Below are 21,506 nucleotides of genomic sequence, written 5' to 3'. Positions count from 1 at the left end.
ACTGCCAACCTGATACAACAGTATCGATAGGTCCGAGAATTATCGATAGGTGTTTACAGCGCACGTTGTTTTAATTTCTTGTATTTCGTTGTATTTTTATTTTTAAAAAATGAAGCGAAAAGAGGTGAATCCCTTCCAGACACTAGGTCTACGGCCCTGGCTAGTGAAGCAGCTAACCAAGCTGGGTAATGTCAAGTGATAAATCCTTAAACTTAAGTTTAATCGCAATTAACTCATCTTCAGGCCTGAAAGGAGCAACTCCTATCCAACAAAACTGCATTCCAGCGATCTTGTCAGGCCAGGATTGCATTGGAGCAGCCAAGACTGGATCGGGAAAGACATTTGCCTTTGCACTACCCATTCTAGAGCGCCTTAGCGAGGAACCCGTAAGCCACTTTGCCCTGGTGCTGACGCCCACACACGAGCTGGCCTACCAGATATCCGAGCAGTTCCTGGTGGCCGGCCAGGCTATGGGGGTGCGCGTGTGCGTGGTTTCCGGCGGCACCGACCAGATGATCGAGAGCCAGAAGCTTATGCAGCGACCGCATATCGTTGTGGCCATGCCGGGTCGCCTGGCAGATCACCTTACCGGCTGCGACACCTTCTCATTCGACAATCTTAAATACTTGGTGGTGGATGAGGCCGATCGCATGCTTAACGGCGATTTCGACGAGAGCCTAGCCATCATCGAGCGGTGTCTGCCCAAGACCAGGCAGAACTTGTTCTTCTCCGCCACCATGAAGGACTTTATGAAGGAGTCCAGCATATTTCCCATTGCCAAAGATGTGAGTTATTTATCAAGGATGTTTTAAACTTCTGGTGACTGACCTTCTCAATGTAGTGTATGGAGTGGTCCCAGGACTCGGATGTGGCCACTGTAGAAACGCTGGATCAGCGCTATCTGCTGTGTGCTGACTACGATCGCGACATGGTGCTGATTGAATCGCTTAGGAAATACCGCGAGGAGAACGAAAACGCCAATGTGATGATTTTTACCAATACAAAAAAGTAAGTCACCATCAACGGAAAGGATATATTTTGTCATTAATGCATTCTGAATACTTTTAGATACTGCCAGCTACTGTCAATGACACTGAAAAACATGGATATAGACAATGTATGCCTACACGGCTTTATGAGGCAAAAGGAGCGTGTAGCTGCCCTCAGTCGCTTCAAATCGAACCATATTCGCACACTGATCGCCACAGATGTGGCTGCCCGAGGTTTGGACATACCCAGTGTCCAGCTAGTTATCAATCACATGCTGCCACGCACACCCAAGGAGTACATTCATCGCGTGGGACGGACAGCAAGGGCCGGACGCAAGGGCATGTCTATATCCATATTCCGCTTTCCGCGAGACCTAGAGCTATTGGGCGCCATCGAGGAGGAGATCAACACAAAGCTCACCGAGCATCCCATCGACCGTGAGCGCTCTAACTTAACTTTTCACTAGCATTTTTAATTTAAGCATCTTATCCTTTTAGAGCGGATGGTTGAGCGAATTTTCATGCAGGTGAATGTGACACGCCGCGAGTCAGAGATGCAGTTGGACAACAATGACTTCGATGAGCGCGCTCAGAATTACAGACGCAAGACATGGATAATGGAGGGCAAGGATCCGGATGAAATGGAAGCGCTGTAAGCTCTTTAAAGCAGCCTTTTAATGCATTCTCTTAACTTATTATATATTAATGCAGATATCGTAAAAAGCAAAAGGATAAGCTGAAGGAAATACGACGAAAACGGAAGCTGCAACAGGCAGAGGCCGCAGCTAGCGAGGAGGGAAAGGCCCTTCTTCAAGATGAACGCTTCAAATCGGTGGATAGTGCTCGCTTTGAGAAAAAAGGCAAAGGACATAGTAAAGCCCCAAATTCTGAAACCGAAACAAAGCCACTGAAGCAGCTAATCAAAGGAAATCAAAGTGCCCAAAAGTCCAAAAGAAAACAGAAAACACAAACGCAAGTTCAGAGAAAAATGAAAAAGTGATTTTTAAATATACGTTTATGTTATAGCAAAATTATTTTGAAGCTTACACTGCTTACACCGCATTATGCACATATGACACGGCATTAAATTTGTTGTTAATTCTAGTTTCTAATGAAACCCTGTAGTTAAATAACTTTTTAATGCAGTGTCATACCTGCCGCTTAAGTAGTTGCAAAATGCATACTAAAATAATTTCAAAAATTCGACATGCTAGCTAAGGCTAGAAAACCAGGCACTTGGGACGCATCACTGTACACGTCGGTCATCAGTCTAGGGATATAGTCAGCAGGGCATCCTCGGGATGAACCTCCAGCAAGGCCTTAGCGCCGTCGTTGAAGGGATACATAATGCTGCCATCTATGACCAGGTCTAGAAGAAGGCAAATATTAATTAGTCCTCGCTATTGCTATTAACTTTTCTTTCTATGCTTCTCACTGGCATCGAGGCAATGCGACTTGACGAACACACTCTGGACAAAGTCGCGTTCCTTGAAGGTCTTCGGCATGGGCCAAACTCCCACGCAGATTTGCTCCCGCACCGAGTAGCAGAGCCGCGGATCATCGGGTGCGAAGAGCAGGTTGCGGTTATACTGCTGGGCGATCTCCTCCGTGTTCTCCAGCAGTTTCGCCACTTCCGGCAAACTACTATTCGGCAGCGAACGCAAAAGATCCTCCACGTATCGGCTGGTGATCCGATTGATGCTCGTGTGCCAGGACGTTGAGCCCGTGCCCGTGCTGACACAGAGCCCCGAGCACTTTGTCTTGTTTATCAGATCCTGGTGGTCCAGCACCAGCTGCAGATGGGAAACTCGGGCTGAGAGGTGTTCCCCGATAAATACCTAAGAATCCACAAAATTGGAAATAAGGAACCTCTTTCTTCCTTGGAGGATATGATGGATAAATACCTCATTGAGAGCCAAGTAGGGAAGAACACGCTTCATTTTGGCCTTGTACTTTCGTGCCATGTCCTTCTCCAGAAGTTCGGGCTTGGTAGTCACCTGTTCCATCTTCACTTCAGTATGCCGAAAGAGGTCCGTTGATTCGGGGATCTTGCCATTGTTTCCCAGAAACGTTGTGCGCACCCTTGACCGATGCATCCACTTGAAGTCGCCCTGTCAAGGATTCCAAAATGTTCTACACATATTCACATATACTAAGAAAAGAAACTTACGCTTTTAATGCGAGCCACAGCGTCGGCGGGATTGTCGGAGTAATGTTTGGGCAGCATGAGCCGCCCCTCCGAGTGCAGCGGATCCGAATTGAAGCCCACGATTGGCGTCTTCTGTTGGCTGAGTGCGAAAAGCGGACTGGCGCGACCGGCGGATAGAAGGAACGTGCCGTCTCCGCCCACCGGTACGATGAGATCCGCCCATCTCATGACATCCTTGCTCAAGGAGCTTCTAAATTCAAGTCTGCTCGTTTAGTAAAGTCAACACAACGGCGGAGACACGCAAGGGTGTGAGGAATGGTGAAGATCAATTGTAGCGGATAGTAGTCACAGATCGGAGATACATATAAAGTATCATACAACACAAAGTATGGGGAGAGCAGTGATGGGATGAGGATTCTTTAAAGGGTTTTTTTTTTTTCTTAGTTTCAAACAGAAAATTTACACAACATAAGAAGTGCCATATGGACTTATTTTCACGCTTTGGATTTAGTTAAAGCCCTGTGTATAGTATCGACAATTTGTATAATTCTTGGCCGGAACAATAATAGTGAGCTTTGCGAATATTTTAAATATAAGCTTATAATTTGCCTTCTGACAAACGAAATGTTGAGTGTCCAATAAAGAAAAACCCCCCTACTCTTCCCATCACTGTTAAGGTGGACGCAGTGGATGTGGCTATGTACGCACCTGCTGGCCAGCTTCACTTCGCAGCCCACGTCCTGGAAGCTCTGCACGACCCGCTTCTCGAAGTCCTTGTGCAGGTTGTGAAGGTACAGAACCATATCGACGTCGGTGCCACGGTCCCGCAGCTTCTGCTCCAGCTGTTCCCGCGAGAGCTCGGGATGACGTAGCTGTTCGAACTCATAGCGCGATAACTTGGTGACCACCAGCGCTCGTTTCAGCTTAAAGTTGGTTGGCGTGAAATTGGCATACTCTGAAAAAGTGAAAAGCAGGGATTTAGTTAGTCCGATCCTAGTCATGCCCCGGTGGCAGGCAATTTACTCAACCCCTTTGATAGAAACCTCCGGGAGCCCATAACCATCTAACGCCAACAAAAATCAAAAACAAAACAAATCGATTGGAATCTCTCCGAACAGCTGATGAGCCACAGTAAAGGTACAAAAAGTATTCCGACTTTTTTAATTTAAATTTCGAGTACATAATAATTTAAAAGATTTTAGTTGGAATATCTGGACAGATAGCTACCTAGTTTTCGAGTGATTAATATTTTTAAGCAACAAATCAAAAATTCTGGAACAACATGCACCCTCACAGTTCAAGGTCCAATCATATATGAACAGAATATTTTGCCCAGCACTGTATCCAGAGAAAGTTCATCGCGACAAAGAATTTGGCGAATAAAGTATGTATTTACTGATTATCTACGGCTTGGCCGGGCGTCAGCGGCGATTAAGGCCTGTCAAGGCGAGCCTACGAGATGGTGATATAGTATTATGTTTATTCCCGCACATGCCGAATACTGATAACAAAAGCGGCAACGAAAACACAGATAGGTGGCAGGTGATGTGTGTAATGAGTGTACATATGCTTTAAATTGCGCCTTCCCTTCAATGATCCTTACCTTTGGCAAATTGTTGCAGCAACTGCTTCGACTTCAACATACTGGGCACTACTGGTGCAGACGAACAACGAACATTTAGAGAACGTAATTAATTTTATTTCGTTATATTATTTTGGAGAAATCCTTTTAAGTCGGTGGAATAAGTAAGCCCTACAACTAACTAAATGAGATGATTTGCAGCTTTCGGCCCTTAAGCTAATAGCAAAATAACAAATTAAATGCCTTTCGTCAGGCGTTGTTCTAAATTCGAAAAGGCACATACATATGCATACATATGTTTGCTAATAAGTTGAGGTTAATGTTTAGAACGATTCGGAGTTATGATCACTGTTCACTATCCCGCTAGTCGTTCGTTCCCGTCCAGCATTTTTTCGCGTCCACGCTCTGAGTGCTTTGCAGATTAACTGATTAATTATTACTCTATATTCCTATGCGGTGTTCCTCCATCGGCACTTCGCTTATGTATGAAAATTCGCCTTCGCTGTACATTTATCGCCGTTTGTTTCTATTTTCGTCCGCTTTCGCTTCTCACATCTCGCCTGTCCCTGTGTACTTTTTGTTGTGCATTGCTGATAAGCGGCACAGCCTGTTCTTATCAGCCGAAATATGTATGGAAGAGAAGTGCTCCCTCCGTCGACAACTAAATTCACTCGGTGCCATTCACAGCCCTCCACACAATCTTCTTCTTGCCTATCGGCGGCGGCGCACAATTCACCCACAAGTGGTGTTTTCCGCCAAAACTAATATGAATTTGAACGCGAAATTTAAAATTACTTAAAATAAATATACTTCTGAAGTGAGAATTGGTGTATCCGGCTCTTTAATTAAAGCCCTCCGGTAGCTCGGATAGATAAGACTCCCCAGCAGCTGGATTTACCGATTTCTTACCCTGGAATAAATGAATAATTACTACAGATTAGCTTAAAACAGAGTAGGCAATTTTACCTTAAAATATTCGGGAGTTTCTTGAGTATCGATATTGCGCACTGTACTCATCATCAACATTACATGACGAGCCACCTGTTGAACGGTGTACTCATCCGTAGCGGAACTATTTAATTCCATTGGGTTGCCCGGCTGCGGCAGAGTGTTGACCTTTGCTCTTTCAGCAGCATAGCCATTGGTTAACGGTGGCATAGTGGTTTCGCATCGACCATAGGCGCGGCGATCAGCCAGATTGTTGACCGAATCTATCATAGAGGTAATGGTGCTTGGGTAGCCCATATCCGGGGGATTCTGTGGAATATTATGGAAGTTTTTCTTATGGTTGATTAGTACATTGGGTGACTGATCCACATTATTGTCCCTGAAGGAGTTATATGCGAAGCGCATTCGTTCCTGCAGCATCAAGCGTGACTGCTGCTGCTGCTGGCCGCGATTGTAGTTCTGATTAAGACCCGGATTATGAATGGTGTCCTCATTGTTTTTGGGAGGCCTTTGGTTCTTATTTCGCTTGTTCCAACGGTTTTTAAAATTAAGATCTAGTCGAGACTTCACGTTGTTCCTTTGACCAACATTGGGGCGCGCAGTGTTTGCGTTGTGACGGCGCCACTGGGGAGAGTAGGAGCTCTCATTCTGCCACGGCGATGACTCGTCGCAGTAGGTCTTATTGAAGTCATCCATCTCGTAGTTTATTTGGGTCACGTTTGATTTAAAATCGCTATAGGCGCCGTCCGGCGAGTCCTCCAACGACTCGCCTGTTCCAACAAGCTCATCTTCATCGTCTTCACTGTCTTGTTCGTCTTTGTAGGAACGCACATTACCGGCCTGGCGCCGGCCGACATTCCGGTGGCCTGCCGGCCTGGTTTGACCCATCTGGGTGGAGCCTGCTTGATGGCGTGAGTGGAACATCGATCCAGGGTATTTGGGCGGTATAAGCGGCTTCGGATGAACACAGTTTTCCCAATATTCATCTATAAAGGTAGAAAACACATTAAAACAGGCATTTGCATATATAAGGACCTAAAAACTCACCCAGCGGCAAAAGCGCCCCGACGGCATTAAAGGATGTCATCGTTTTACACACACTTTACCGTTTTTATACAGTTTAACCAGAAATTTGCAAGTTAAGTTTTGCCAAGAAGAGAAACAGTTAGAATTGTCGCGCTGACCAGTGCTGGGTCGACAGCACAAGATAGTATCGATACATCGATAGGTGTCACCTTTCTTTTAACAGGAATGTGGATTTGGGCTATCTTTGACATTTTTCATATTTTGAAGAGAACTACTCGTATTTATATAAACAAAAATGTCTTGATTTACAATCTTACTTTATTTATTTTTTACTCTCGATAAACTCGAAAGATAGATAGAATGTGCATTTGTTCCGGTATATCGATACGACACAGAAATCGAATGTTCGATATCGATATTCGGAACATTTTCTCATCTCTCCTACAGCTAACTTTAGTTCTGTCACTTTTTCAAGTTTTGCCAAGAAGAAAAACAGTGCTGGGTCGACAGCTCACAATAGTATCGAGTAGTTCCGATATATCGGTACGATACTTAAATCGAATATTCGATATCGATATGCGGAAAATTTTCTCATCTCTACTACAGCCAACTTCACTTCTGTCACTTTTTCAAAAAACGTGGGGCGAGCGGCGTCTAAAATAATAAATACAAAAATGTAAGTATATGGTATAAAATAAGATAAATAGTCAGCGATTGCAGCGAATATAACTGCGAATAGAGTTCGATTGGCTTATTTGCAGAACTCAATGTTGCAAGATCAAGTTGTGGTGTGCAGGGCAAACTTCTTTGCCGATTGCTATCACGTGGTTTAGGCAAGATGCCCTGCACCTTCGACATATTGCAAAAAAAAAAAGGAAAACTAAGCCTAAAAGATTATTTTGTAATGTTACAGGTGAGGCAGATGTCTTGGCGTTCTGTGCCTATGAGCCGGCAACGTGTGAAATGGTATGTTAAATATTCAACTGCCTATTCCTGTGGGCGAACACGAGTCGCTGGTGTAAAGAAACTCAACTTTAGCTAGTGCTTTTTTACTTGTTCGCAGATAAAAGTACTTTGCCCAAGCATAACCCAAATTCGAAATACCTGAATTTGCGGTGCATATTTTTTCGTAAAGTCGACATTTGAATTTCGTTTAAATACGCTTTTCCCATTGTTTGTGGAGTTACTTATGTATGAACTCGTTTTTTTTCACAGAAACAAAATGGAGGGTCTTCCCAAAACACGTGTCTCCTGAAAATGTACTTCTCTAAAGGTTTGTATACTAATAAGATATGCTTTAAAGTGATGAATTAAACTTTCACCATCTTTCGACTGATAAAAGTATTGATGCTATATAAGTTTTTACTGATTTAAAATTAAAGAATTTTCTTCTTATTTAAAATGACCATGTTAAGACAAAATCCTAATCCAACTGTTCGATCTATTTTCAGAAATTAAATAAGAGATGTCAACTTGATTCTTGGAACAATATTTAAAAAAGGTATATATTTTAAGCTCAGACTAAAAGTCAGATGGCAGCACTTGTGATGAATGAAACTTACACCATCTTTCGACTGAAAAAATATATTGATGCTATATAAGTTTTCACTGAATGTGACGCCATTATATGCCTTATGTTGGTAATCCCAGAAATAACTATATAAACCTAATTTTCTTTGTTTTAGTTCGAGCAAGTTATCTTCCGAGATGGCGATAAATCCCATAAATAGACGAAAAAGGTATTTAATCGAAAATATGAAAATATAAAGCATAACTTTGTCATACTATGATGATCTATTATTCTATTTTCTGACATCTCTAATGAACCGTTGTGATTCAAAACAGTTATAATTATTTACTGAAGTTTTTTAATATAATTATAATATTAATTTTGTGATGCCAAAAACTGACCAGTACATTTTTATTTTTCCAGATCTCTTGGAAACCTGGAAGGTGCTATAATGGAGGCTGAACTTATTAAAAAAAAAAGTAATTAATTGATTAATTTAAAATTCACATACATTTTCAATGATGCCTATACATTTTCTGACATCTCTAATGAACCGTTGTGATTCAAACTTTTTAAATATAAAAATTACTGATGCTTTTTTCATAAGTTTATTAGACTTTTTTTTTAATTTTTTTGGCTAATTGGTCGTCTATTCTTTTTTCTAGGGTTTTGGAATATAGAGGAAGCCGATAATCATCCCTTACCTGGTTGGATAACTAAGCCACGGTTAGTAATATTTTTCTCTATTTTCTTTCTTAAGGACTCAATGATGATCACTTAAACCATTCACAGACACCATATAAAAGTCAAGCGCTGACAAGCTTCTTCAATATTCTTTTGGAGATAGGGAGTCTTGCTTGGCCGGTTATGGGCCCTGGTTAAAAACTTGGCACTGAGCTTTACCATATGTTATAAAATTTATCAATAATTTTGGTTAGTTTACTTATCATTACCCTTTCTTCCTTTTGCAGATATGATCTGGAAGTGTCCAGCTCCTGATTAAACACAATTTTTTAAACACGTTAAATAAAAGACTTCTTTAAATGTTAGAAATCGTTTTTTACTAAATTTGCACGCTCTCGAAGGGCCAGCTCCTGGTTCTGCTTGGCGATCATTCGGTCGCCCTTAGATTTCTTTCCTATGCCCAGCTTGGGCAGGCCACGGTTCAAGCCCTCAAGTAGAACGCATGCCTTGCAAGGCTGCTGTGAGGAGACGAAACTGCACCGAGTGCATATTCCACGCACGGGCTTTTTTACCGTGTCTTTAAAACGCAGCTGCTCGCCTGAATAAATAATATCCATTATGACAGCGGGCCGCACCTTTTCCAGATCCTTAAGGAAGGCTCGGGCATGGCCGCGATAAGCATTTGGGGCGAAGACGCACTCCGTCGAGAAATACACTAGCTTCTTGTAGTGTGCATACATCACGATCTCCTTTTCGTAGCTGTATTTGAGGGGCTTCACCCGAGGTATGGAATCCTCGCCGCCCCCGGTCCGAATGTCGGTGCAACGCCTTAGGCGAGCGGTGTCTCCACGCAGAACGTTCATCAGCACAGTCTCGGCGATATCATCAGCATTGTGGCCGGTGGCTATGCTGTCCACACCCAGCAGTTTAGCCCCGCGATCCAGTGCCTGTCGCCGGAAGACCCCACAGAACGTGCAGTTGTTGGAACGCCCGATCTGCGCCACAATCCGGTCCATTGTCCAACCATACAGCTCCTCGTAGGAGAGGATCTTGAGGGGCATTTGGTAGTCGTCACGGTTTTTTTTGACCGTCTCCAAGCTGTCGTCCCTATAGCCAGTGATGCCTTCGTCTATAGAGAGCAGCACCAGTTCCAGGCCATAGTCATGACGCTCATTGAGCAATTTCAAGCTGGAACAAAAGGGATTACGTCCATTAGATGGGGGATGAATGTGGAATTCCAGCTACTTACACGTGCGCCAATACTGTGGAATCCTTGCCTCCACTGGCAGCCACGGCCACCTTTTCGCCTCGCCGGAATAAATTGCTGGAAGAGATCGTGTGATGGATCTCTGCTTCGAAGGCGGCGAAGAAGCACTCCTTGCACAGCGCATCGCCGGTTTTCGGACGCTATAGATAATGTATGCAATTAGCGCGTTATACTTCGAGATATAGTCAATGACGTACCTTTAAGGCAGCTCGATTGCCACACTGGGATTTGCAGTTAATGGGCATTTTAAATCACATTTATTTCACAATTTATTTATCGTGGCCAGTTCACATCTGTTTTCAGCCCCTTCCAACACTGATTTTCCGCACACATTTTGCAGCACTTTTATAAAAACAAGAAACGTAAACATAGGACGCAATGAGTGCCGGAAAGGAGTTAAAAGCCCTTCTTAAGGACATCCGGGAGACTATCAAGCTGGGCAAGCATGCCGAAGCCATACCAAAGTGTCAGGTGACTTTCCCTCTGCAGGGTTCTGGTTTTTCCGCCTTACAAAAGTGATTGTTGATTGCAGCGCCTGCTGAAAGAGGATCCGAAGAATGCAATGGGTTACTTGTTGCTAGGAGCTGCCTTTCAGAACCTGGACAAAGCTGAGGCGGCCAAGAACCTACGCAAGTGCATCGAGTACACGGAAGGACCGCCCACTGCGGCCCTCCTGGGATTGGCTAACTGCGCGCCCAGCGGCGAGCTACCGGAGATCTATGATCAGCTGGCGGATCTGCAACCGTAAGAAGTTTAAATACAGAAACCTCAATTTTATCTTTAAATCTTAGGGAGCAATCCTTGGTCTTTCTGGAGAAGCTATTTATCCTGGCCTCCGATGCTAGTGTGGCCCCCACTTGCTTTGCTGCGCTGAAGAAGAGATCTCAGAACAAAGAAGATCAGAATTATGCCAAAATTCAGGAATATCTGGGCCGCATTTGGTTCGCAAATGATTTCGAAATCAAAGCAGAGGATAAGGAACTTGTAAGGCATATACATTTTAAAGTAAAATTAAAGTTAAACCAATATTATTCCTATCCCAAGTACAAGGCAACGATGGAAGCTTTGCTGGTTAGTTCTGATCTAAATGGTCAGAGTGTCGTCTACAAGCGCTACTTGAAATGGCTGTATAAGGAAAAAGATTACACGTCCTGTGTCCGTCACGCTAGTAACATGACCGCATCGCATCCCAAGGACGTCTATGGCTACGAGTGGATATGCAAGACTTATTGCGAAAACCACGACCAGCCAAACAGGGGCCTTTGGCAGCCGGAACTGAAGCATCCCATTCAGGTGTATGCCGAGCAATTGCTGGAACTGAATCCAAACTCTAATTTGGCTCTCCTCATCCGGGCTATGGATCTATTTGCTGAGGGGCAATTCGTTTCAGCCAGACAATTGGTGCTTCAAGCCCAGCAAAGTCACCCCACTTATAAGGAGACGCTAGAGTTGCTGGCACGTATTCACATGGAGCTGGGCGCCTATAAATTAGCCGCGCAGTTTTGGCAGCAACTTGGACGGGAGCACGAAGCTTATGCCGAGTGTTTATCCCATGAAAAAGAGCCCGGCAAACTAAGCGAAGCGGTCAGGATCCTGGAAACACTTGATAAATCCGAAGGAAATGTTAAAACTTTGGCTCGGTAAGATTTAAATATTTTTCTGGTATGTTCAATCAATTCTCTCTTGCAGTTGCTACTTTAAACTTGGTGACCAGCTGTTGCTAAAGGATTTACCCTTGGATGAAGTCTCCAAGGCGGAATTCATTTTGTAAGTAAGTACCATTAAGCGTATAGCCATTTTATAGCTCAATTCCGTAGATCCCCCACCGAGGCTGTTCAGGCAATTGGCAGCCACGAGTCCTTTGACGCCCTTTTACTCTGTGGTAAGCTGCATATGATGTTGAAGAACTACACAGATGCCCTGAACAGCATACTGAAGGCTACTCGACTGCGCCCTCACTTTGCTGAATGCTTCGATTATCTGGGCAGACTGTATCCGCTGGCCACAGGCGACTTGGCCCGAGCTCGCAAGTGCTACGAGAAGTGCATTAGCCTCAACGCCCTAGCTGAGGAGGCGGTGGATGCTTTGAGCTTTATCTATCAGGAAATGGGCGAGGAGGAGTTGAACGAAACGTTGCTGCTGAACACGCTGCGGCACCTAAGCAACGACGAATCCATCCGTCTGCAGTATAAGCTGGGACTGCACTTCCTACAAGTGAAGAAATGGGATAATGTAAGTAATTTGCCAACGACTTAAAGCCCATTCTTAGAAACCTTATATTCCAGGCAATCCAATGCTTTCGCCTTGCCATCAAGCACGACTCTCGGTGCATGGTCTACTGGGAATCACTGGGTGATGCCTATGCAGCGCGTGGTTCTTACAACTCGGCCATTCGGGTGTTTCAAAAGATCCTCGAACTGTCCGCGGACAACAGTTATGCCCTTCTTCAGATAGCCTCCATCAAAACGGTGCGGATGAAACCAATAATTAATGTTAATTATATATCTAACCTTAAACTTCCACTTACAGACCATTCGCATGTATACCGAGGCCATTGAGGACTTCGACACGCTTTTGAAGATCAATCCTAACTATCTGCCGGGTCTAAGAGGCGCCGCTGAAGCGCATATGGGTATGGCCAACAGTCTAAAAACCCAGAACCTGTACGGTCGGGCCAAGCAGCATTTTCAGTTGGCAGTGGTACATCTTCAAAGGTTGGTCTTTAAGCTCATCCCCACGCAATTCGTAAGAAAACGTATTTTTACAGCGCCTTCATCTTGCCGGAGGCTCAGGGCATGGTCTGGCTGTGGCGTCTCACGGCCAACGTGTTCGTTCAGACTGCCCAATTACCTTTATCCTTGGCCAACCTGGATGTGGCCGGCACTCTGGCCAAGCGTAAGGAATCTATTGCTTATCTCTCGCGGAAAGACCTCCTACTGCTGGCCCAGCGATTCTATTTGTGCGCCTTGAAGTTAAAGCAGAACACCTATTTGTGGTACGAGTTGGCGCTAGCCTGTTACTACAGTGCCATCTTCATTCCCGAGGAGGCCAAGAGCCATTTGGAGACAGCTGAGAAAGTTTGCAAGATGGCCATCAAGGAGCAAGGTAATAGGTGGCAAAATTGGAATCTCCTTGGTGTTATCAACATGCATGCAGAGCACGAAAATATGCCGCAAGCCCAGCACTGTTTCATCCAGGCGGTAGAGCTGGAAAGGAAATGTTACACTGCTTGGACCAATCTAGGGGTGCTGTACGTAAAGTTGGGCGAAGTAAGATTGGCCAACGAGGCTTTTACCAGGGCTCAACAGTCCAGTCCCATATACGCCAATGCTTGGATAGGCCAGGCCATGGTTGCGGAAACAATTGGCGATCGGGAGGAGGCTTTCGACCTGTTCCGGCATTGCCAGCAATTTGAGTACCACCCTGAGGCGGCGCTCGGATTCGCTCACTGGGTTTGCGAGGTTCTCTCGGATCCAGACTCGCAGACCAAGCCGCACATCAAGCACGCCATCGAGCACATGTACGCGGACGTTTACGCACTGGACGCAATCAACTGGTACGTGCAAAACGAGGAGGCGGATGCTAGCATAGCATCACTTACGTTCCAAGGATTTCTGTGCGCCCGCCAAAAGCTGTACGTTCAAGCAATTGAGGCCTTTACCCGTGCCTGCAAACTGTGCGAGCCTGGAGAGGATCGGGATAAGCTGTATACCAATCTGGGTTACCTGTATCTGAAGCTCGAGCAGCCGGATCAGGCAGTGAACGCCCTAAACACAGTGGCCCACGCTACATTCAAGCCGATAATTGGCCTAGCCCAGGCATACTACCGATCCGGCCAACTGCAGGAGTCTTACTCGATCTACAACACAGTGCTCGGCAACGTGGTTGGTCAAGATGATGAAAAGGCAGCCACCATCCTGGTGGCCATGGCCTCGATGATTTACGCATTCCAGGGCGAGGCGGACACCAAGACCCTGCTCTACCAATGGTGGGTAACTTAGTTTGTGTACATTTTTGCTTGTATATTTTATATTTATCGATGTTTTCTTCAGTGTTCTGCTTAAGGGAGTGCCCATCCAGGCGTTGTACTCATCATACGCCCTGGGCATATTACACCGGGACAATGAATTAAGCCAGACGATCATGTCGGAGCTAAGTGCGTACGCTTTCAAGAAAGAGTATTGTGCGGATGTGTCCTATTTGACCGCTCACTACATCTTAATAAATGTAAGGGTGTGGAATGATGGTTCATGTATGATTCTGACCTAAATGATTATTTTAGGAGGGAGCTCGAAAGGCATTGACTTATCTACAGACCCGTGTCCGCATGTTTCCCCATTCTTCGGGTCTCCGCAAGGTATTCCTCAAGTTTCTCCTTGACCATTTCGTCGAGGATCAGTTCTACCAAGTTGCAACCTCAAATGCTGCTCTAATGGCGCTCAAGCTGCGCCACACAAAACTGCAAAATTGGTAAGTTGGACGAAATTCTCTCAAGTACGGATCTCTAATATAGCACATGTCTTATTCTAGCATTACAGCCAGTGAGGAGGCAGAGACTACCATCTATGCCAGCCAGGCTGTTAGTTCAGTGGACAAGACCTGTTCTATAAAGTTGCTGCAGCGCGCCATCCGATTGAATCCAATAGACAAGAAAGCCAGACAACTACTTTCCTCCATTTCTGTCCATTAAATGTAAAAAGTTCTAAAAATAAAATGAGAAGTTTTATTAACAAATTAAATTAAAAAAGTGAAACAAAAAAATTAAAAAACACGAAAAAATCCTTCGAGCCGGATTTGAACCAGCGACCTATGGATTTCTATTGCATGTTGCGCCAACTACAGTCCACCGCTCTACCAACTGAGCTATCGAAGGTGTGAGAGACGAGCCGCGAAAAGCCGTGGAAATCTTACGCTTCAAACCAGATTCCATTGAGCCCGATGGCTTGATATTAAATACCATTCGTTTTACAAAAGTGTACTTGAAACTATCAAGTGTTTATAGTTCCTGTGGATTATTAGTAAATGTATTAGTTTGTTTTATTTCTGTATAGAATAAAATTGTTTCAGCAATAAAAGGCGGCAGTGCTGAATAGCGTCTAATTTTCGCCGTTGAAAAAGTGCAGTGCTGCGAAATTTTGAAAGCCAGTGTGACCAAATTATTCGGCGAGTCGGGGGGTGAAGCCAAGTCGACGGAAAAGAAAAGCCAACAAAAAGAAAAAATGTGTGTGAAATAGTGAAAATCCGAAATAAATAGCAATGCTAGCGATCAAAAGAGACAATGTGCCGATCCATTAGCCAGAGTTTCTGCCCCAAATCGCTGTGAGAGCAGTGGAGCACCCGATGCGTGTGCACCGCCCTGCATACCTGCATATGAAAACCTGCTGCCGCGGCCGTAATTACAGTTAGACACTAAAATAGCTGCACGGTCAGGTTGGGAGTTGTGGTTGATCGGGGAGTAGGGAGAAGGGGGAACCTAAGCGGGGATTTGCCCACGCACGCTCGCCAATTGCAATGGAAAACGAATCCGTCAAATCGGAACACAGTGGACGCTCGAGACGCTCGCGGAATCACAACAACAACGGCGGAGGGGGAGGAAGCGGAGCTGGTGGTGGTGGAGGCAGCGTAAACAACGGCTACCACAGGGAACGTGATCGATCCCGTCACTCGCACCGCAGCACGCACTCGTCCAAGTCCGGGAAGGGATTCCAGCGCGGCGACATGGCGCCGTACCAGACCAGCGTGAACATGACAGGTTAGTGACATAGTTATGACTCTCTAATGCAGTTTTTTATACCAGAAATTACTTTACCAGATGACAACCGCGATGGCCAGGAGGTCATTGAGGTGCAAATTCTGCCGCAGGATGAGAACTGGGGTGAGAACACCACCGCTGTTACCGGCAACACCTCCGAGCAGAGTATATCAATGGAGGACATCAACAATATGTGGCACCGTGAAAACGATAAGGGCTTTGGCTTCGCTTGCCGCCGCTACGTAGAGTCTAGTTTCTACTTTTTGCTCGGTTGCGCCGCCTTCTTCTCACCGGTGGCCATGGTAGTTATGCCTCACGTGGGCTTCTTCCCATCGGCCTTCGATCACTCGGAACTGACGCAAACCGTGCGCACCCAACTGCTAGCCTGCAGCGAGCAATGCAAAGGACAACTAGTGTCTCTAGCAGCCCGCTTGCTCCTACTGGCCATCGGCCTGTGGGCAGTGTTCATGCGACGCACCTCGGCCAGCATGCCGCGGATTTTTCTGTACCGTGCATTAGTGCTCCTGCTGGTCACCATATGCACTTTTGCCTATTGGCTATTCTACATCGTGCAGGTCACGAACGTTGCCAAGATTGTTGTGGAGACTGGTGGCGATCGCGTAGACTACAAATCGCTGGTGGGCTATGCTACAAACTTTGTGGACACGCTGCTCTTCATTCACTATGTTGCCGTGGTATTGCTGGAGCTGCGTCATCAGCAGCCTTCCTACTACGTAAAGATCATCCGCTCCCCGGATGGAGTGTCGCGCTCGTACATGCTAGGACAGCTGAGCATTCAGCGGGCAGCTGTTTGGGTACTGCAGCACTACTACGTGGACTTTCCCATCTTTAACCCGTACCTGGAGCGCATACCTATATCCGTCTCCAAGTCGCAGCGCAACAAGATATCGAACAGCTTTAAATACTACGAAGTTGACGGGGTAAGCAACTCGCAGCAGCAGAGCCAGAGCCGAGCCGTGCTGGCTGCCAACGCTCGTAGACGGGACTCTTCGCACAACGAGCGGTTCTATGAGGAGCACGAGTATGAGAGGCGCGTGAAGAAACGACGCGCTCGTCTCATTACTGCCGCCGAGGAGGCCTTCACTCACATTAAGCGCATCCACAACGAACCAGCTCCGGCATTGCCGCTCGATCCACAGGAGGCTGCATCGGCCGTATTTCCCTCAATGGCCAGGGCCCTGCAGAAGTACTTGAGAGTGACGCGTCAGCAACCACGGCACACATTTGAGAGCATCCTGAAGCACTTGGCCCACTGCCTGAAGCACGATTTGTCTCCGCGTGCCTTCCTAGAACCATATCTAACCGAATCGCCGGTGATGCAGAGCGAAAAGGAGCGCCGCTGGGTGCAGTCATGGTCACTGATCTGTGACGAGATCGTCTCGCGGCCCATTAGCAACGAGTGCACGTTCCAGTTGATCCAGAACGATGTCTCCCTTATGGTCACCGTCCATAAGCTGCCGCACTTCAACCTGGCCGAAGAGGTGGTGGATCCCAAAAGCAACAAGTTTGTGCTCAAGCTGAACTCGGAGACCTCTGTATGACACCACCACCAGCAGAACCAGCACAATGGTCCGCCGATAATAACGCCCACGCACAGCAACCAGACGCAGTCGTCCTACTTGCATGTGTTTGTCTGATGCCCCAGTGTTCTCTTCTTACCACATTTTCAATCCCTACCATTAATCATTCTACCATTAATTTATACTTTTTTGTTTTCAACAGATTTCCAGCCTTATTCGTGATTTATTTTTGATTTTCAAGGTTCTTATAAACCAAAATCAACAACATTTTACAATCAAAATCCATTTTGTAATCGGAAAAGTTGAGAAAACTATAGTTTTATAAATCAAAACAATTTAATATAAGCTTGAAATCGAAACAAATAAGTGAAATGAAAAAAATCATAAGAGGCCCCTTTGCGTGTTTCCGCGCGAAACTAAAGATTATCAGTACTTATCAGCTATAAACTTGAACTTATTGCCAGTATATCAATGCTCAAAAGCCCAGTGTATTATCCTAGGCCTCGACTCGAACACATATCACACGACCCTTTGATAAGCAAACATGACTTACAAGTTCCCAAAGTATTAATTATAAGAATGACGATCACACAGATATTAAACTCTTCAATGCAGCTCTTTTATACAAGTTTTTATTTTAGGAAATATATATATTATATATAGGGTAAAGGTTGAGCTTAATCGTTTCGAAAAATTCCAAATTTTACAGCGAATATTCGTTACGCTTAAGCCCTATCCGCGGTGAGAGAAATATATATTCCAGAAGGAATTTTTAGATAGGACTCGGACTTGCGCCAAAAGTGGGGGAGGCGTCTTCCACTTTTGGCGCGACTCGATAGGATTTTACAGACGCACAGCAGCAGATTTTTGAACCCGAAACTAATTCTCGTCTGCCAAAAAACTACAACTCGAATGCAACTGATGACAAATACATACTTTAAGCAAAGACTGCCTGAATAATATGCATTTTATACACCACAGACACGAATTGCCAACAGCCACTAGCAGGTGTAGATGTACTCACCTGTGCATAGCAACCATAGTATATAACAATACATATATATACAGAAGCTCGTGTATTTTTAGAAACAAAATTCTAGAGATAAGGACCTCCGAATTCGTATTCGAACTTATATGATGTACGTTCCAGTGAACAATCCCTACCTATAGCTATTTACAAAACTACTTATTTAGCGAACTTTTGCTTGAGGTTTGAGTTTATTTTCTTTTCTAGCTAAATGCTTTACGTCAAGGCGCACAATCTTTTTATACCTAATACAAAATACAATCCTGTAGCAATTACTTGAAGCAATTGGAGAGAACTCATCATATTTATTGTATTAACTTTCAAACTGTAACTGTTGTAATTGTAATTAATGCTTATGCCGTAAATAAATTGAGCCGACTTTTTTAACAGCTTTATACAACGCGTGTTTTCTTTCGTTCTACGATGGCAGTCCGCACGTAATTAATTCATAAACCCGACGTTAATTAAGACAACGCCCGAAGCTTGATTAGACAGTTCCTGATAGTGATAACCCGGTATCAGCTGATTTGCTATGTATATACATATATTGCAAACAAGAACAATAAATGAGGATTTGATTTAATCGCTCATCAATCAATACATCAGCCGAGTGGATTTAGATTCATCAATATCGCTGACACTCAAGTTTCCACGATAGCACCTAACAAGCGCAATTAATTCAAGTGTGGTCGGTCTCCCATTTCATAATAAGATAAGGAACCAACCGATTAAGTAACAAACAAGGCAACTCGACCGATTCTGGGTTGATGCAGATGGTGGCATTCGATTTTATTTACAGCTTGTAAATATTTGTCTATACTGTAGAATATAATATTAACATTTCAAATTAATTGGTCTATAACTAACATTCAACAGCCTGCGCTTGCAGCTGTTGCCTGTTCTTTTTGGCTTATGCGTCAGTGCTGTTAATATAGAACTAATAAATTAAGCCAGATTTAATGCATCGTCAAATTTTGAGACAGCTTCATCACCGCTCCGCACCCAGTCCAAATTACTCCTTCCTACGCTGGAGCCCGTTCTTTGTAGGCTCGTAGAACTCCTCGACACAGCCATCTGTAATTATTTTGAGGGTATTGGTCAGCTTGGTCCAGTTCTTCTCCTCCGGCTTGCCGCACATCTCGGCATAGTACTTCATCTTGGGCTCGGTGCCACTGGTGCGGAGAGTAACCACAGCGCCGTTCTTGAAGGTAAACGTGATCATCTGGGAGCTGGAGCTAGATGGGAGCACGGCTTTTTTGTCGGAGGTGCTGCTGTCGTAGCCCGTGGTCAGATCGCGAACGCTCTCGATCTCGTAGTCGCGATTCATGATGCTGGTCGGATAGGTATCTGCCTTACCCTCGTCCCAAGTTCGCAGACGCTCGAAAATCTTCTCAATCAAAGGAGGGCAACGGCAGATGACATAGGAAGAGATGGTCGTGTGGAACCCGTAGGTCTCGTAAATGTCACGTAGCTTCTCCTGCAAAGTCATGCACTGCCTACAGCGCAAATAGCACGCCAATGTGGCAAATTGAGCGGCAGCGGTGATTCCGTCTTTGTCAGGCACGGCTGCGCCGAACATGTAGCCAATAGCCTCCTCGAAGGCAAACAGCACCGTCTTACCAGCCGCCTGCAGCTCAATAGCCTTGTTTCCCATCCATTTGAAGCCCGTTGGCGTTTCGTAGAACTGGAAGCCTTCTCGGTCCGCCATGGCCCTCAGAATCTTTGAGCTAACCGTACTAGATATCATTACGACGTTGCTCATGTCAGCGCCAGGGTTTTGTATCTTGTAGAGCTCCAATGCCCACCATCCGAGCAGGGCGCCCACTTCGTTGCCAGTGAAGGCCTTGTAGTTGCCATCATCGCCCTTTTCGGCCACTGCCAGACGATCAGCGTCCGGATCGTTGGCCAAAATAATTTCGCTGCCGTTTGATTTGGCCGTCTTCATGGCCAATTCCAAAGTCTTGGGCTCCTCTGGATTAGGGTTAGGCACGGTGGAAAACTCCGGGTCGGGATCCTCTTGCTCGGTCACCGAATGAAACGGCTTGAGATTGACCCTTGCGAAGGCTGCCTTCGCAAATTCATGGCCCACGCCGTGCATGGCTGTGTATGTGAAGTTAAGCGTACACTTGTCGTTGCATTCAAATAGGGTGCAGTTCATGCCCTTCTTCAATGTGTCGAAGTAAGGCTGCACGACAATGTCGTACGGATCGTCCAACATACTGTTCGAACACATTGCAGAGTCGTCCGTAGAAGCGCCCCTTGGATCCAGATTGTTCAGGATCGACTCCTCGATACCCTCGTCGTGAGGCGGTATGATCTGGGCTCCGTTGCTCCAAAATATTTTGTAGCCATTGTCCTCTTTGGGGTTATGGGACGCGGTCACCATGACGCCGGCCAAGCATTGCAGCCGTATAATGGCGTAAGGGACCAAGGGCGTATGCACATATCGTCTGTATTGCCACACCTTGAAGTCATTGTTCAAAAACACAATGGCCGACAACTCGGCGAAGCGGTGACTGTTGTACCGCCCGTCGTACCCGAATACAACGCCCCGCTCAGACCAGTCCTCGCGGTTCGGATACTGCGTCTTTATGTACTCGCACAGTCCTTGAGCCGTCCTGGAAAGAGGTTTGGTTAAGAGCCATGCTACAAAAGCATGCTCACTTAAGACACACTTACTGAATGACTACTAGTTCGTTCATCGAATCGAAGCCCGCCCGCATCGTGGCTCGCAAGCCCGCCGTTCCAAACTTGATCCGGTTGCACAATCTCTTGCGCAGGCTGTTCACGGAATATATTTAGCAAGCTGTAGGCGGATTCTTTGAGATTAGTTAGCTTACGTGTCCCAGTCCTTAACTCGGACGGCGTCCATTATCTGGCAAACGGTGCTGGGGCACTTGTCCCACCGGACCCATTTGCGGATCTGGTCATCCAACTCCCTATCGCCGGAGAGTGGCATGTTCCTGATCTCACACAACAGCTGGCCCATTGGTTGACACATATTGGCTAAGTGTTATTGACCGAAAGATCG

The 21,506-nt window shown here is 45.5% G+C and overlaps 7 protein-coding genes, 2 long non-coding RNA genes and 5 other non-coding genes across 19 annotated transcripts; 8 read left to right on the top strand and 6 right to left on the bottom strand.

Moving 5' to 3' along the window:
• Positions 1-11: 11 nt before the first annotated feature.
• On the top strand, positions 12-2,020 carry Dbp45A (putative ATP-dependent RNA helicase Dbp45A). The gene is made up of 6 exons (XM_020958955.2): positions 12-185; positions 244-785; positions 842-1,008; positions 1,069-1,427; positions 1,488-1,641; positions 1,701-2,020. Exons 1-6 carry the CDS (start codon positions 110-112, stop codon positions 1,987-1,989), a joined length of 1,587 nt encoding a protein of 528 aa, XP_020814614.2. The 5' UTR covers positions 12-109; the 3' UTR covers positions 1,990-2,020.
• Nadk2 (NAD kinase 2, mitochondrial) lies at positions 1,987-5,607 on the bottom strand. 6 transcript variants are annotated; one of them, XM_020958956.2, is made up of 6 exons: positions 4,742-5,607; positions 3,847-4,093; positions 3,160-3,400; positions 2,894-3,100; positions 2,425-2,827; positions 1,987-2,358 (listed from the first exon to the last, which is right to left on the bottom strand). In XM_020958956.2, the coding sequence occupies exons 1-6, from the start codon at positions 4,779-4,781 to the stop codon at positions 2,255-2,257; spliced, it is 1,242 nt and encodes a 413-aa protein (XP_020814615.2). In that variant the 5' UTR covers positions 4,782-5,607; the 3' UTR covers positions 1,987-2,254. The 6 variants fall into 6 exon arrangements, with proteins under 6 accessions (XP_020814615.2, XP_020814617.2, XP_086684294.1 ...); XM_020958958.2 differs by having other exon boundaries at positions 3,160-3,388; positions 4,742-5,389; XM_086828168.1 differs by lacking the exon at positions 4,742-5,607 and adding an exon at positions 4,167-4,482.
• Positions 4,816-6,990, bottom strand: Boot (Bootlegger). Its single transcript, XM_020958960.2, has 3 exons — positions 6,716-6,990; positions 5,687-6,654; positions 4,816-5,630 (listed from the first exon to the last, which is right to left on the bottom strand). The coding sequence occupies exons 1-3, from the start codon at positions 6,753-6,755 to the stop codon at positions 5,562-5,564; spliced, it is 1,077 nt and encodes a 358-aa protein (XP_020814619.2). The 5' UTR covers positions 6,756-6,990; the 3' UTR covers positions 4,816-5,561.
• Positions 6,856-9,257, top strand: LOC110189008 (uncharacterized). The gene is made up of 8 exons (XR_015270618.1): positions 6,856-7,370; positions 7,608-7,660; positions 7,910-7,967; positions 8,146-8,195; positions 8,380-8,433; positions 8,628-8,683; positions 8,870-8,930; positions 9,176-9,257. It is a non-coding gene; the product is annotated as an uncharacterized LOC110189008 (long non-coding RNA).
• On the top strand, positions 7,992-8,068 carry LOC147644359 (small nucleolar RNA Me28S-Am982). Its single transcript, XR_015270792.1, has one exon. It is a non-coding gene; the product is annotated as a small nucleolar RNA Me28S-Am982 (small nucleolar RNA).
• Positions 8,234-8,311, top strand: LOC147644358 (small nucleolar RNA Me28S-Am982). The gene has a single exon (XR_015270791.1). It is a non-coding gene; the product is annotated as a small nucleolar RNA Me28S-Am982 (small nucleolar RNA).
• On the top strand, positions 8,475-8,560 carry LOC147644357 (small nucleolar RNA Me28S-Gm3255). The gene has a single exon (XR_015270796.1). It is a non-coding gene; the product is annotated as a small nucleolar RNA Me28S-Gm3255 (small nucleolar RNA).
• On the top strand, positions 8,717-8,800 carry LOC147644356 (small nucleolar RNA Me28S-Gm3255). The gene has a single exon (XR_015270797.1). It is a non-coding gene; the product is annotated as a small nucleolar RNA Me28S-Gm3255 (small nucleolar RNA).
• On the bottom strand, positions 9,243-10,891 carry Ctu1 (Cytosolic thiouridylase subunit 1). The gene is made up of 3 exons (XM_020958961.2): positions 10,353-10,891; positions 10,138-10,295; positions 9,243-10,076 (listed from the first exon to the last, which is right to left on the bottom strand). The coding sequence occupies exons 1-3, from the start codon at positions 10,398-10,400 to the stop codon at positions 9,251-9,253; spliced, it is 1,032 nt and encodes a 343-aa protein (XP_020814620.1). The 5' UTR covers positions 10,401-10,891; the 3' UTR covers positions 9,243-9,250.
• LOC110189002 (superkiller complex protein 3) lies at positions 10,440-14,869 on the top strand. Its single transcript, XM_020958954.2, has 12 exons — positions 10,440-10,626; positions 10,688-10,899; positions 10,947-11,139; positions 11,200-11,795; positions 11,845-11,922; positions 11,973-12,387; positions 12,441-12,623; positions 12,685-12,869; positions 12,923-14,143; positions 14,208-14,382; positions 14,438-14,625; positions 14,686-14,869. Exons 1-12 carry the CDS (start codon positions 10,534-10,536, stop codon positions 14,843-14,845), a joined length of 3,699 nt encoding a protein of 1,232 aa, XP_020814613.2. The 5' UTR covers positions 10,440-10,533; the 3' UTR covers positions 14,846-14,869.
• On the bottom strand, positions 14,627-15,276 carry LOC147644355 (uncharacterized). The gene is made up of 2 exons (XR_015270619.1): positions 15,067-15,276; positions 14,627-14,857 (listed from the first exon to the last, which is right to left on the bottom strand). It is a non-coding gene; the product is annotated as an uncharacterized LOC147644355 (long non-coding RNA).
• TRNAY-GUA (transfer RNA tyrosine (anticodon GUA)) lies at positions 14,935-15,028 on the bottom strand. The gene is made up of 2 exons: positions 14,992-15,028; positions 14,935-14,970 (listed from the first exon to the last, which is right to left on the bottom strand). It is a non-coding gene; the product is annotated as a tRNA-Tyr (tRNA).
• A 22-nt stretch (positions 15,277-15,298) lies between the features above and the next one.
• On the top strand, positions 15,299-18,870 carry Vang (Strabismus domain-containing protein Vang). The gene is made up of 2 exons (XM_020958953.2): positions 15,299-15,907; positions 15,968-18,870. The coding sequence occupies exons 1-2, from the start codon at positions 15,667-15,669 to the stop codon at positions 17,467-17,469; spliced, it is 1,743 nt and encodes a 580-aa protein (XP_020814612.1). The 5' UTR covers positions 15,299-15,666; the 3' UTR covers positions 17,470-18,870.
• A 362-nt stretch (positions 18,871-19,232) lies between these two features.
• On the bottom strand, positions 19,233-21,476 carry Pgm2a (phosphoglucomutase 2). Its single transcript, XM_020958947.2, has 3 exons — positions 21,316-21,476; positions 21,155-21,256; positions 19,233-21,093 (listed from the first exon to the last, which is right to left on the bottom strand). The coding sequence occupies exons 1-3, from the start codon at positions 21,474-21,476 to the stop codon at positions 19,488-19,490; spliced, it is 1,869 nt and encodes a 622-aa protein (XP_020814606.1). The 3' UTR covers positions 19,233-19,487.
• Positions 21,477-21,506: the final 30 nt, after the last annotated feature.

Source organism: Drosophila serrata, unplaced genomic scaffold, assembly GCF_035046125.1.
Source record: "Drosophila serrata isolate PLE 108 unplaced genomic scaffold, ASM3504612v1 contig_184, whole genome shotgun sequence".
NCBI lineage: Eukaryota > Metazoa > Arthropoda > Insecta > Diptera > Drosophilidae > Drosophila > Drosophila serrata.
The sequence above is the reverse complement of the archived record's forward strand: the minus strand, read 5'-3'. Positions and strand labels throughout refer to the sequence as shown.

Excerpts from the sequence above, each read along its gene's own strand:
- Dbp45A (XM_020958955.2), top strand. The coding sequence starts at position 110 with ATGAAGCGAAAAGAGGTGAATCCCTTCCAGACACTAGGTCTACGGCCC. Across the intron at positions 186-243 it reads GAAGCAGCTAACCAAGCTGG|GCCTGAAAGGAGCAACTCCT; the intron begins GTAATGTCAAGT and ends ACTCATCTTCAG. Across the intron at positions 1,642-1,700 it reads CCGGATGAAATGGAAGCGCT|ATATCGTAAAAAGCAAAAGG; the intron begins GTAAGCTCTTTA and ends ATATTAATGCAG.
- Nadk2 (XM_086828168.1), bottom strand. The coding sequence starts at position 4,320 with ATGTACTCGAAATTTAAATTAAAAAAGTCGGAATACTTTTTGTACCTT. Across the intron at positions 3,101-3,159 it reads CTGTGGCTCGCATTAAAAGC|GGCGACTTCAAGTGGATGCA; the intron begins GTAAGTTTCTTT and ends AATCCTTGACAG. Across the intron at positions 2,359-2,424 it reads GTCGCATTGCCTCGATGCCA|ACCTGGTCATAGATGGCAGC; the intron begins GTGAGAAGCATA and ends GCCTTCTTCTAG.
- Boot (XM_020958960.2), bottom strand. The coding sequence starts at position 6,755 with ATGACATCCTTTAATGCCGTCGGGGCGCTTTTGCCGCTGG. Across the intron at positions 6,655-6,715 it reads CGGGGCGCTTTTGCCGCTGG|ATGAATATTGGGAAAACTGT; the intron begins GTGAGTTTTTAG and ends CTACCTTTATAG. Across the intron at positions 5,631-5,686 it reads AAACTCCCGAATATTTTAAG|GGTAAGAAATCGGTAAATCC; the intron begins GTAAAATTGCCT and ends CATTTATTCCAG.
- Ctu1 (XM_020958961.2), bottom strand. The coding sequence starts at position 10,400 with ATGCCCATTAACTGCAAATCCCAGTGTGGCAATCGAGCTGCCTTAAAG. Across the intron at positions 10,296-10,352 it reads GCAATCGAGCTGCCTTAAAG|CGTCCGAAAACCGGCGATGC; the intron begins GTACGTCATTGA and ends CATTATCTATAG. Across the intron at positions 10,077-10,137 it reads TCCACAGTATTGGCGCACGT|CTTGAAATTGCTCAATGAGC; the intron begins GTAAGTAGCTGG and ends CTTTTGTTCCAG.
- LOC110189002 (XM_020958954.2), top strand. The coding sequence starts at position 10,534 with ATGAGTGCCGGAAAGGAGTTAAAAGCCCTTCTTAAGGACATCCGGGAG. Across the intron at positions 11,796-11,844 it reads AATGTTAAAACTTTGGCTCG|TTGCTACTTTAAACTTGGTG; the intron begins GTAAGATTTAAA and ends TCTCTCTTGCAG. Across the intron at positions 12,388-12,440 it reads AAGTGAAGAAATGGGATAAT|GCAATCCAATGCTTTCGCCT; the intron begins GTAAGTAATTTG and ends CTTATATTCCAG.
- Vang (XM_020958953.2), top strand. The coding sequence starts at position 15,667 with ATGGAAAACGAATCCGTCAAATCGGAACACAGTGGACGCTCGAGACGC. Across the intron at positions 15,908-15,967 it reads GACCAGCGTGAACATGACAG|ATGACAACCGCGATGGCCAG; the intron begins GTTAGTGACATA and ends TTACTTTACCAG.
- Pgm2a (XM_020958947.2), bottom strand. The coding sequence starts at position 21,476 with ATGTGTCAACCAATGGGCCAGCTGTTGTGTGAGATCAGGAACATGCCA. Across the intron at positions 21,257-21,315 it reads CGAGTTAAGGACTGGGACAC|CCTGCGCAAGAGATTGTGCA; the intron begins GTAAGCTAACTA and ends TTCCGTGAACAG. Across the intron at positions 21,094-21,154 it reads AACGAACTAGTAGTCATTCA|GACGGCTCAAGGACTGTGCG; the intron begins GTAAGTGTGTCT and ends ACCTCTTTCCAG.